General features: G+C 37.8%; 1 protein-coding gene across 2 annotated transcripts in view; it reads right to left on the reverse strand.

Annotated features, from left to right (window-relative positions):
- Positions 1-13,804, reverse strand: part of LOC117786499 (putative uncharacterized protein DDB_G0271606) — a 137,626-nt gene that overhangs the window by 15,935 nt on the left and 107,887 nt on the right. The window contains exons 7-10 of one of the 2 annotated variants that reach the window (XM_034624795.1): positions 10,041-10,283; positions 8,610-9,299; positions 6,161-6,955; positions 4,646-4,846 (exon numbers count right to left, since the gene is read on the reverse strand). In XM_034624795.1, coding sequence (XP_034480686.1) covers positions 4,646-4,846; positions 6,161-6,955; positions 8,610-9,299; positions 10,041-10,283 — 1,929 coding nt within the window. Of the gene's footprint in view, positions 1-1,748; positions 2,473-4,645; positions 4,847-6,160; positions 6,956-8,609; positions 9,300-10,040; positions 10,284-13,804 lie in introns of those variants that run through there. The other variant, XM_034624796.1, reaches the window with a different exon arrangement.

Consider the following 13,804-nt stretch of genomic DNA (forward strand, 5'->3'; position numbering starts at 1 on the left):
TTTCTATACACTCATTTGTTTGATTTGTGCATTCATTATTCATATTATTCACTTGGCAAACACTCATTCAACTCTATTCATTTTTTATTTCTGCTTATCTTTTGCATTTTGCTTTCTTTTCTTTTTGCTTATCTCTGCTGTTCTCACTGTCTGTTGTGTCTTAACGCCTCAATCAAGCTTTGCCTAATTGTTGTCTACATAAATGTGATTTCATTTGTCATACCCTGTAATCGGACTTAATGAATGAGTTGGATCTTAAATTATTTGTAATTTAATGTTTATAATTTTTTAGATAGTATTTTATAGTGTTTAAATACTTTTAGAATTTTGGTTTTACTATCTTGGAATTGTGGCAAGAAATACTCTATTAAATTAAAATACCAGAGTTTAATTTTTGTATTAAGATAGGTCAACAATTCCACAGAATATCAGCTGTTCTAGCAATCAATTTAACTTGACCTCCAAATGAAAGCCCCATTGGAAAACATTTCTTGGCAATCCAATGTTAATTTGACATAATCAACACAAGATTGCTCATGAAACTTAGAACTTAAAAGGCAATCGAAAATTACAGAAATTAGAGGGAAAAAACGCAGTGAAGCGTTGATAATGATTCGATTGCCTTTTGTTTTGTTTTTTGTTTGTAGATATTACAAAACTTGTAGCTACTCAAAAATGGTATTTGAACGAAAAACTTTGGGGTTAACCTTTCGACAAAAAGGCATTAAATAAAATGAATGAATGGTTAATTGCAAATAGTGTTGCACAATTGAACAATTTCAAAGTTGTTTGACTTTCAAGTAATTCACAAGTACAAATTAGGTATTATCTGCATGTATATCTTATGTTTTGGTTTTATCACATTTTATTCAAGAGTCTAAGCCGATTGAACACGCTTCCACTTTATTGCTAATCTTTGGCTTAATTTAATTAACAGTTTCCTGTCGACAAGCAGACAGTTTGAGTTGCACTGCAGTGATTGTCAAACTGCAAACTTACACACAAACACACACACAACGTGTACACACACAACGGAAACAATTTTCCAAATGCTGTGCCAGTGAAAATGTCGACGTTTTACGACTCTTGCAGCCAAAGTGGAAGCAGCAACAAGAGCAACAACAACTTAACTAGCAACAACAACAGCAAGAGCAACAATAGCAACAACAACTACGACTACAAGAGCAACAACTACAAGAAAGGCCATTGCGATTGGGCGTTTGCGATAATTAAAGGCAATTATATGAGTTTGGCTTTTTGTTTAGCCAATGGCCAATTAAGAAAACTGGAAACTAAACTGCAAACTAGAGCTGGCAACACGTTAGTTAAACTAGGCGATAGTATAGGTTGTTTGACAATTAGATGATATTCTGTGGCATGTAAGATCATTGTGTGATTTTTAAGATATTTTTATAATACGAAAAGTCTGAAATTTAGTTATATCAGAGCTAAAAAGCGTTATTATATTGAAAAAAAAGGAAAACAATTTATTAGAGAACACTTTTATATAAAAAATCTTTAGGAACTTATTCAAGTGAAGAATACTAGTTTATTTAAAAATTTTATTAGGACTGCAACTACTAAAATTTTTTGTAAAAACAAAGTTATTCTTTTATGACTAAGTTGATATTTATTGATATGATCTGTAAATGTAACAGAAATATTCAGAATATTTTTAATCGCTACAAATTTTAATTCAGTATTTAAAAAACATTATTAAAAATGTTAACAGCTCGACAAGTCCATACCTGACTTGATTTACAACTTCCTTTGACACGCGCTCATCTCTAAGTCAGACAATTCGCAACACACAGTGGCTGACAAACTGTTGAAATTTGGTTGAATTTAACTATTTGGGGGCCTTGACAATAGACGTTTCTTTCGCAGTGTTTTTTGTATTTTTTATGGCCAGAAAAATAAAAACTAATTTAATTGCACTGCGACACGCACGTCAAACGCAAATCGCAAAGTCGCGAAACGCGAAATCGCGAATTTAATCGCAATGAGTGTGCACACACAGTTTGACAGGCGTTGAGCGGGCTTAATTACACACTATGCTTTTTTTTTTATAGTTAAATGCAAATTACGCGAAAACGACAATAACAACAATAGCAATAACAATAGTTAAAACAATAATAGATTACAACAAAAGCGGGCAAAAGAAAAATAAACACTTGACAATAGCGAATGTTGCTGCGTTTTTTGGCTTTCTATTGTTGCGCGACAATTGTTTGTTACGTTTTGTATCTGTAACTGTAACTTTGTATCTGTATGTTTGTATCTCTTTCTGTACGTTTGTATCCGTAACTCAACCGTTAACCGCGACGTCGCAAAACGTACTGAAAGTTTGCAGTGAATTCAAATCAAACTGACAGTCAAATGCGTTTGATAATAACACCACCAAAAGGCTGTTTGCGGTGGTGCAGGGAACAGGTGCCACCACCGATAAGATAAAAGCCGGCAAGCATTAAATAAAAATTGGCAAAATTTTTACAATCGAATTCGGCACTGGTCTTGTGATCGATCATTGATCGTCATCGATTTTCGGGCGGGACTTTCCTTTTATTTGTCTAAAATTGTTATTAATTTTTTAAAAGTTTTTAATTTTTTTTGTTAACAAGTCAATTTAGTGCTCGTTTTATTTTAATGTGTGACACTGAGTGAGTTGCGATTAGATAAGGCGTCGATTTGATTTGATTTTCATTGGGCAAAAGCAACGTCATCGATTGGGTTCGGTTATATTTATTTTATTATTGCTTATCTCGGTATCATCGCAATGGGAGGCGTTTTAATTGATATACGACTTTGCACTGTACTGCAAAAATGCATAAATTAACGAGAAATAAAACGAAATTTGTCATTATTAATCAAATGTTGAGCAAATTTCACTCTCAATAAATCAACGCAGCGGATGCTTGGGACAGGAGGAGTCTGAAACTAGGAGATGCAGATGAAGTTGGAGATGGAGCTGCAATTGAAGCTGCCCTCGGGTGGATGACAGTGAAAACTGCGTAGACAGACTGTATGCGAGGGGATTCAACTTGTCAGCGACAAATGCAAATGCGACGCACATAACGATCAGCCGAGCAACATGTTGCCGATATATATGTTGCACACTGCACGCGGCATGTTGCTGATGAATGTTACCGATCGTTGGGGACAGGTTAAAAGTGAGAGTGTCGAACGAGTGCCAAAACATGTTGGATAACAAAAACTCAGACACTGATAATAAATGCAAACAAAACAAACAAAAAAATCGAAATTTTGAAGATCACTTTGAATACCGCGGATTTTATATTGATAAGAGATTGAGATAGATATTTACTATTTACAGTTTCCTTTTATGAGTGAAACTACAAGTTTAAGGAGTAGATATCTAAATAATAATATACCCATTTCCAATTGAATTTGTGGAACTTCAGAACGAAAACCTTATAATAATAATAAGTAAAGATCGTGAATAAGCATTCGAAACTCTTACTAAAAAAAAAAAGAACGATTCTGTACTGTATAGATTCAGTTAAATGTAGATTAAATTTAAACTTGATTATTATAATCAATCTCTCTCTATCTCTCAAATGATCAATCTCAATTTTTCTGCCTAAGAGAGTACAATCTGATCATCGGCATGAATGAAAGCAGAAGCAACAAATTGTTACAGATTATATACTCCATAAAAAATTTCCAATTTGTGTCAACATTTATTAATCGAATCACAATTTGCCAGTTTTACTGATTTCCACCCGCTGTTTTTCACAAAAGGCGCCAATGAAATGTCTTAAATTACCAAAAAGATGATCGTTTACAGCCCATTACACTCAACAACTTGTCGGTGGACATGTTTGGGGACATGTTTACCAGCAAATTGACACGAAAAAGCCACAAAAAGAGCTTAGAGAAATTTGAGGCGAATCCACATGCACACGCACCACACATTTGCACCACCGTGCGCATTGGACCACCAACATGGTCAGTTGAGTTGATTCGTTGTATCGATCGAATGCTGCTCTCGTATGCATTTCAAGCGAAACTGAAACCATGAGAGCCTCTAAACCAAGTCAACAACAAAGGCGAGCCGGCTGGCGAATTGGTGAGTCGACAATCCAATGATCGAGAGCTGGCCGCCATCGTTAGCCTGGCTTAAACTGGGCATGGTCATGGTTGTGTGAACGTGCGACACGCAATGTAGGATTCGCTACGGAGTCTGCCATCGTCTGATGACAAATTGCAAGTGAATTTTACTCTGGCTGTTGAAAGGGAAAACGTTTCAGTTGTAGGCAGCTACACTGACAAAAATCGGAGACTGACTCTGATAAAATTGAAGCAACAAGACTGCTTAAGATTATTTTATTCACATTATATTTTTGCGAATTTTCTGACCATTTTTTCTGCGAGTTTAACTCAAACTAACTAACTGATTTTTCGCAGTGCATAGCTCTTTTTTAAGTCATAATAACATTTGTCAGCGTGGAACCAAATTGCAACTTAAAGATAGAGAAAGCAGCCTAAGAAGTCAATCTTCTTAGTGTTACAGTTTTCAGCACAGGAAATGCTTCCGCTTCCTTTAGCTGATTTTTATAGTTATCTGTCTACTTTAAATGATGGATGTACCAAAGTATATACCTCTCAAGAGATGGCGACTTACCTTCGATGGCGACATTGTGGCATTGCTGCTGCTCGCCTGCGACTTGGCCGACTTGGCTGGTGATCTTGGTGGCAAGCGATTTCCATTGGCATTTGGATGGACATTCCCATTGCTGATGCAGTTACTCATCTCATTGGGCCAAACACTAATGTTGCAAATGTCTGCGCGACTGTAGAAACTACAATTGTTGTTGTTATGCAGCTGTATAAAATAAATAAGAAAAGAAAGCATAATTTAATTAAAAATGAAATCGAAAATTGGAAAAAGCGAATGTCCTCTTTTGCTGTCTGACTGTCTGTCTGTCTTTCTTATAATCAATCTGTGAGAGAAGTTGGGAGCACTTCCTGTGCATGACTTTATTACAATGTTGCTCCCATAAATCTTGGCCAGTCGAACGAATGAACAAACGTGTCCTCGTCATTGTCTTTTGTCGTCCCTTTCAATTGTAAACTGTTTGGCATTTCTTGGTTTTGTTGCCTCGCAATGAAGAAATAAATCACACGTTTTTAGTTAATTTCGTACTTTCCCATTTTTGACGTGCGCTGCTCAATTTCCACCAGTTTTTCCTGGACACAGAGACGCTGACTGACTGTATGTCTGTCTGTCAGTCGGAATTGGGATTGGGAGACGGTAGTTGGTAACCAATATTTGAATGGCAGCTGCTGTCGGGAGTCGGTGCATGATTCGCTTTCATTAACCCAACTGCTTAATCATCAGGTGCAGGCAATAAGAGGCGGTAGCCATTTATTGAAAATGCGCCCCCCTTTTAGACCAGTTTAGTTCAACCTTCCCCTCTCTCTCTCTCTCTCTGTCTCTCTCTGTTGCTGGGCTTGCAATGTTGCAAGAAAACCAACCAACTTTATTGACACAAGTCAAGAGGCCTGCCAGACAGACAGTGATCGAATCGAAATGCAACTTAGAGGAGACTCAAGTCTTAAGCCAACTGTGGCAACTGTGGGAAACTGTGCAATACTTTAAACTTACAACTTGCAAAGTTGCAACTTGTGGCGTTGTGGCATGTCTGTGATTTGTATTTGCGGATTGCGGTCTATAAATGGCAGGGCACCATCCACTTGAGTTCTCAGCTCATTTTTGGAGTGCCTCTTGCTTATTAGCTGATATATCAGCACATTAAACCAACTGGCCAATACCAAAAACTAAGCCAAGCATGATTAGTAGAGATTAAAGACAATGTTCCCATATTATGGTAATGATTTGACAACCTTGCACTTTGAGATACGATTATATTGTCTTAAGCTAAAGAACTTTGCGGTTGTATATGCTATCGAAAGTACTAAAGTATAATGAACTTAAAAATAATAGTAAAGCGTATCGGCATTTCTTTTAAATATCATTTTCATATTTAAATTCTAATAACTGTCTACGATAGTTAACCTTTCTCATTCCTTCTCCTAACTGCACATTCCCCGAGCTCTACTCAAATTTCATCTTCCATTTTAACATCAAGAGTCTATTGAAATTCAAATCCTAAAAGAATCACTTGACTTCACTCACCTGTGCTGCATTTCCATTTGCATTATCAGCCGCAGTTGCCTCATCAGAGTTCTGTTGCAGTTGTTGTTGCTGTAGTTGTTGCTGTTTAGAGTCAAAGCGCGACTGTTGCTGATGTTTGTGATTATTGTTATTGTTGTTGTGGATGTGGATGTGGTTGGCATTCAGTTGTTGCTGTGACTGTTGACTGTTGTTGTTGTCGCTTTGCAGTTGTTTGTAGCAATTGTTGCTAATGATGTGTCTTGTGTTGCTGCTGCTGCTGGAGCGACTGTTGCTGCCATCGCTGCTTGGGCTGCTTGGATTGTTGCTGTTGCTGTTGCTGTTGCTGTTGCCATTGATTTGCATGTCCATGTCCATGACGCTGACAACGATGCCGCTGCGCTGCATTTGAGTAACTCGCGAGGTTGCCGAGGTCTCAGTATGAACACCGTTCGAATTGGACGATGAGCAGGCGCTGCTGCTGTCGTAGTTGCTGTTGCTGCCACTCCCACTGCCAACCAACACGACACCAACAGCAACAGACGTTGTTGTTGTTGTTGTTGCTGCTAATGTTGCTGTGGCTGTTGTTGATGTGGTCACCAGCGTCTCTTTGTTCTCCTTATCAGAGTCGTCGCTGGGCGATGTTGCTGTTGCTCCTGTGGCGCCAGAAGTTGTCGACGAGATGGCAGCCGACTGCAGACCATCAACTGTTGTTGTTGTTGCAGTTACTCCTGCTGCTGCTGCTGTAGTTGCTGTTGCTGCTGTGTAGAGCCAACCCTCGTCGTCGTCATCCGAAGAGGCATCAGCCGATTTCAGTATCTAAAGGTTGCAAGCGAAAAATAAAAAAAAATAGATTTATAGTTAGTATGGAAAATTAAAATCCAGCAACAACAACGACAGCAACATGCAAAAAATGCTGTGTGGGCTGTGGATGCAGACGATGGATGAACGGCAGCAACAACAGCTGAAGTTGCAGCTCAATGCAATGCAATGGCAATGCCAACAAATGAAGATGAAGATGAAGTAGTAGAAAATGAAGTTTAATTAGCGTTACTTGCGCAAAATGGCAAATTGTAACTTGTAGTCACAACAGCAACAACAATTGTAGGTACAAATTGTTGCTGTTGCAGCACGTCGCATGAGTAGCAAAAATCTTTTGAGCTTCGTCTCAAATGCCGGTTGCCTGGCCTTCCCCCTGCCCCTCATGCTCCTCATTTGCTGTTGGCCGTGGCCCGTTGCAGGAGGAGGAGGAGGAGTTGCCGCCGTGCCGCCCTCAACGTAAAGCAGCTGCCAGCAACAGTTGCCGTTGTCGTTTTCTCTATGTTTGCAATTTATATTAATGCCGCAACGCGACGGTTCGTTTGGATTGTGTTGGCAAGGCGGCGACCTTAGGCTTTAACTTTGCCTCTTGCCTCCTGCCTCCTGCCTCTTGCATGTGCTGCCAATGCACTTGCCAATGCTCTGGCTGTTGCACGTGAGGCAACAACAACAGCCACTGCTGCTGGGAGCAGTTGACGTGCTGTTGTGCCCATCATTTCAAGTCAAAATTGTACCATGCAAATAAGTGCATATTATTAAATGTATTTTACTCCAGTTGAAAGTGTAACAAAACCTTAATCAGCAAATCTATTTCACAGAGTATTTTCCTCTTTCTAACTAAAACTTAGAAAACTAAAAAAATATTTATTATTTAATCTTATACTTTGAACTTCTCTGTTTATTAATTAAAATAATTATAAGGAAATATATTGTTACATTTTTGTTAAGAATTCTTTGAAAAAAATAACACTTTAAAATTATGTTCGATCGCTTTTTCTAATCTGAATTTCTCCAATCTGCTTTTATATGAATTCCTTACCTTGAAATAAAAACACGGAACTAAATATGTTTTGTTTTAGCTTAGTCTAAAAAACTATTGAACTCTGACATAGTTGAAAAAAAAACTATAACCTTAGGGGCAGGCGGATTGTTAGATTGAACTTTATGAAAGTCCATTGATGATTAATGATTAATGATGATGCGGCATAATAATGACTACCAGATAATGGGGCAAACAAAGTTAATTAAGAAATTGTTAGAGGCATGCCAATGACTACATAGATATACGAATATATTTATTTTGATAATAATATATTAATTAGTTTATGAATTAACGAAATTTAGAGATGCAAAAACATGCAAATTAGTTGAGGCCAAAAAGCGGGACACATTCATGACAAATGAATGTATAGTATGTATATTTTGGATGTATTTTTGAATGTACCATGGCTGCTAATGAGGAGGCAATCGAATTGTGTGTCGATTGTCGATAAGTCGAGGTCGCACACCGATAACCGCAACGAATTTTGCGTTGCTGATGAGAGTTCCAACACCAGAGATTCAGAGAGTGAGTGAGTGAGAGAGTGAGAGATCACAGACCGATCACAGACCGATCACCAGGTAATAGAAAGCACCTGCTGATAACGGTACTTACTTGTTGCTGGGCAACGGCAACGGCAATATCAGTTTCCCCCTCGCCCGTCGCATCCGTCCCAGCGCCGCTCGTCTCATTATCCGTATCCAGATGCTTGAAATAGAAGATGGCGCAATTCTTGGACTTGCGATTGGAACGATTGAACTTGGAGGTGTCATTGTGGCCGACTTTCGACTTTCTCAGCACCGTCGGCGACTTGTTGAGGTCATGACCATGACCATTATGATGATGATGATTGTTGTGATTGTGATGATTATGGGTATTGGGTGTAATTACAGCGACGGCAATGCTTTTCGGCTTTGCACTATGATTGTGGCACTGTGGCGGCAACATTTTGTTGCCGTGTCGCGTCTGCAACAGCGACAGATTTGTTAAATTGGGCGTAGAGTTGCTGCTTGTGTTAGTCTGCGACATATCGACATGAAGATGTTGCATATGATGATGCCTGGAACTTGCAGCAATTATGCCTGAGCATCCGCCTCCACCTCCACCTCCGACTCGTCGCAGTTGTTGCACCTGCTCCAGATCGCTGCTCTCAGAGTCTGCCTCAAAGTCGGTGAGTGTTGCAGGTGCGGTGGGTAAATTGCTGTTGACTTTCGACGGGCGCCAAGCGCGTTTTGCAATCACAAAATCAACAACGTCTGCGTCGTCGTCTTCCTCTTCGGGCTCCTCGTCTGCCTCGTCACCAGGCTGAGAGAGTTTTTTGTGTTATGGTTAGGCAAATGCAAAATTGCAGGCAGTTAGGTCAAAAGTTCACACACATACAATACATACAGAGACAGACACACACGATAACAATTCACATGCTGCTGCAGTGCTGCCAACTTGGGCGAATTTCACATCATTTGATAGCTTCAGTCTATATTATAAATATGTTAAATTTGCATATGTGGCAATTTGCCAAATCGGATCACTCTATAATCTATCTGACACAGGAACGATCAATCGAATATCAAGCTATATTTAATTAAATTTAGTATATTGGATTATCTACAGCATGAGAAGCTTTTTTTTTTTAAAGATATCTCAACTAACTTTGCAGATTGTGTATTTGTTAGTCCCTGTAAGGGAATCCTGTAGAAATTTGGTTAAAATTAAAATAATATATTCAATTGCTGACATAACAACGCTTGATCAAAAATTAAATATAAGGCTCTGAAAGTGTATAAAATGTTCGAGTTAACCAATCTTTAGAGTTTTCTTTTCTCTTTCTCAAATTTGGACTTAAGGATAACGGTTGTGGTTAGGTTTTTCATTAATTTTTTTTTTGGACTCAAGAAGTTGACAATACTGTAAAAGGCATGCATAATTCTAACTAGCAAAAACAACAACAAGAATACAAGAACAACAACTACAAACAAACGCACAAATTTGGCACAAACAAAATATATGCAAATTATATTCGGGTTCTTTTTTTTGGTGTGTGTTTACCTTTTGGGTTGCGATACAATCGCGTGACTGATCCTCAGCTGGCACGTTGGCGGAGACAATCTCTGTGGCAGCAACTTGACAACGTTGCAACAACTCGCCGGAATTGTGACTGTGTGCAACACTCTCGCACTCCAGATCCAAATCGGAGCCCACTTCGTTTAGATCGTCCTCGGTGGCAGCGTCGCCTTCGCCCTCGTAACCAAATGAATCGTCTTCCGTATCGTCGTCGTCATCCAAGCCGTTCTGTAGAAGGAAAAAGATAGAAAATGGGTTGCATGAGTAACTATTTAAGATATTGGAGATAAGATCTTATAAATAAGATATAATAGGACAACTTGAACTTGATATGATAGTTGCAATATAAATAAAATGGAAAGAATTTTAATTTTGTATATCTTAATACTCCAGCTAACTTTATTAATATATTCGTTTTTACATTTCATTAAGTTATCCCATATACTTTATACATTATTGTCGGGTTACACATATAAAAAATTATTTCATTTTTTAACCATTACAGAGTATTTTTAACCCGAGTTTAATTGCAGCTTATTAGTCTGGCAATATGAATTTCAGTTTTTAATTGGTCAACTTGATAGCGATCTGAGGAAAAAGCATAAATGTTGTTGGTCACTACGCAGCGTTTTCACAATTTTCACACAAATTTTCCCATTGGTTTTTCAACGCTTTTCGCTTGGCCATCACGTAACCATCTCGCCTGTTAGCTGGTTGGCATGATTTGAGCTTCCTTCTTCACATATGTTATAATTGCTTTCAATTGCACGGAGCCAAGAGCCAGACAAACAGACATAAAATAAAAGGAAAATGGATAGACAGACAGACAAATGGACGGAAAGAGAGACAGACAAACAGTTGTTGGGCCAGACAGATGACAGATAATCCAAAAAAACAAAAAAAGAGTTGATGAAAAACAAAAAGAGGCGAACGAGGCGCACACGTCATGTGGGTGACTGTTAAGGGGGGGAGGCGAAGAAGGGAGGGGCGGGGAGAAGTGTACTCATCATATGCGGGGGCGGGCCTTGACGCCCCCTTGAAACATGAACACACAAGTGTTAAGTTGTCTAAAGCTTTTTTTTTTTGGGGAAAGCAACTTGTTCGCATCTTAACCTCATATGACCTTGACGCTTTATATTTTCTCCCTGTCCACCACTTTACCCACCGTTCTAAAATACTGTTACATTTTTCCAAAATTTCTGTTCATAATAATAAACATAGCATATCATTATTACCTCATTCAATTGAGGCAAACGATTCGATTTTCTTTATGCCTTGCACATTAACAAGTTTTTCTAGCTTTTAGCGGATTTGCGTAATGCGGACCAAAAGAATTTTCATGTTAACGAGGCCTTCTGAAGGTCAAGTGTTTTTACGCAGCCTCTTCTATACATTTTATACTCTTTTGAGGCATTAAAAATACATGATTAATTGTGTGTTTTAGGCTACTTTAGATTCTTGGAGGCGCCTTTTTGATTGAGTTTGTTTATGGTAAACAAGACATCAGCTTTTTACAGCGTTTTTTCATTTGAACACAGCAGGTGAAATTGGGCCAGACAAACAAACAAAGTCAGGGAGAATTGTAAATTGCTTTCAGCTGGACACTACCAATCTTATAAATGATAAACAAAATGTAACAACAGTCAAACGATCTCTCAACCTGTAAACAGTTTTCAGTCTCAGCTCAATCTGAACATCTGTCTAACTGCATCATCACTTTCTACAAATTTACATAGCTCACCCGCATTTGTAACGCTCTCGAAATTAGCTGATAGACGGAAAATGGTGGAGAAAACATGACAATAATCCAATAAAATCTAGCGACAAGCTGCCAAAGAAGACATAAGAGAACTTAATCCAAACGCGACGAACCTTTTTATCTATTTAGGTCTTAGCTGGAAAGCTAAGCTAAGTTACGAAATCAGGCCGAAAACTACTTATGTGTAGTTCAAAAAATTAATTTAATATTGATTTAATTTTTCTGAATTATTATTTTTTAATTATTTGCAGCTCATTTATATTTTGAATTTTAAACCAATAAAATATGTTAAAATATTTGAATTTATTATTTTCAAATTCTTTATTTATTATCAAATATTTAAAATGCTGTCAAAATCCAGCGGTTAAATTAGATATTTGAATAGTAGAATAGAAAAATTGAAGGCAGTATTTTTTAAGTACATTTAATAATGCAGTTAAATTTTTCATTTACTTTAGAATTTTTTTTATCACGTGACACGACAGAAAACACGAAAATTGAACAACTCTAGAAGGCAGTTAAACTTATCTTTACTTCACTTCAATTCTCTGTTGCTTCTCTCATACTTTCCCAACTTAAACTTCAACCTACAGATGTGTCTTGTGTCTTGTTTGATCTCTACCTTAGTTTTGTTGTTGTTCTTCTTCTTGTCTTTAACAATTTATGAACTTATTATGCAAAATGGCTTTGCCAGGGCAACAGACTCGATCAAGACACAGGCAACGCCTGCCACAACCATGCAACGTGCAACGTGGCGGGTGTTACCTTTAGTTGGAAATTAAGTTCAAGTTTATCGCGACGCACTTCACGCGAACTCTGCGAATGGGGCGTATCGGGTAGGGGGCGTGGCACTGCAGCGGGACATGTGACGTTGTTGTGTTGGCAGCTTAGCACCTCATTTGCGGGTAACTTGGAGCACAGTGTTCTGTGTGTGTTTCCTTTTGCTCTGGTTAACTATCATTAGGGTTGCCTTTGGGGCATGCTCGATAAGCATCTGCCACGTACACGACAACTACAATAACTACAGTAACAACAACAGCACGCAATCTTTCGCTCTGTCACAATTCTCATGTCATTTCTCATTTGGTTGAGAAACCTTCCAAAGAACTTTATTTTCTTGCCTCACAATGTTGAGGGTACTCGAAAAGCCGATTACTCGATAAGTCTTTCTGTTTTTTTCTTTTCTATTTCTTCTGTGGGAAAATTTGTCAAGTCTCTCGTTTGTTTGTTTTGGCTACCGTTTTTATTCCACCTTTTATCTAATATTTTATGGTCTCTTTGTTTGTTTCTAGTTGAAAATTATGAATTTCTCACACGCCGACATTTAATTATCGTTAAACACTTTCATGTCATCGATGTGGGGGGAACACCTCTATTAACATACTACGTTTGTGTGTGTAATTATCGTGCAATAAAAACGTGATCTGCAACTGAAAACTGTTATTTATAGTACACTGAATATTAAAGAGCATAACAACAAGTGAATACATGTATTCGTTCATGTAGACTCGTTGACAGCTCAGAGTTTATGGTAAGCGACGTTGTGTATTCTACAGTTGAAATATATTTTAGGAAAGCTTTTAAAATGCTTAATTGTGAAATACTTTATCTGGAGTTTTTTAAATGTTTCTTTTTATTTTGATATTTTGATATTTTTTGAGTAATAATCTCTTTAGTAATCGATACCTTTCAAATATATACTAAAATTTCAACTTTAAGCTGGCCTTTTTTTTCAGTGTACAATAGTTTTCTCACACGACATGTAAAGTTCTAATTGTTTGCTTTGCATTTAACAGGTTCTATTGTCTGATCAACTAAGAAATTAATGTTATGCAGTATCCACAAATAGATGCCTTATATCATCTAACCATTCAATTCGCTTTAAATGCCACAATTATTAAATAATTCGTTTGGAATTCAAATCCCCATTTACAGAGCGTCAACAAATGCCATGCAAAAGTCTGAATGGTGCGAACGTAAAATTGCAAGC

Source organism: Drosophila innubila (assembly GCF_004354385.1).
Source record: "Drosophila innubila isolate TH190305 chromosome 3L unlocalized genomic scaffold, UK_Dinn_1.0 0_D_3L, whole genome shotgun sequence".
Classification (NCBI taxonomy): Eukaryota; Metazoa; Arthropoda; class Insecta; order Diptera; family Drosophilidae; genus Drosophila; species Drosophila innubila.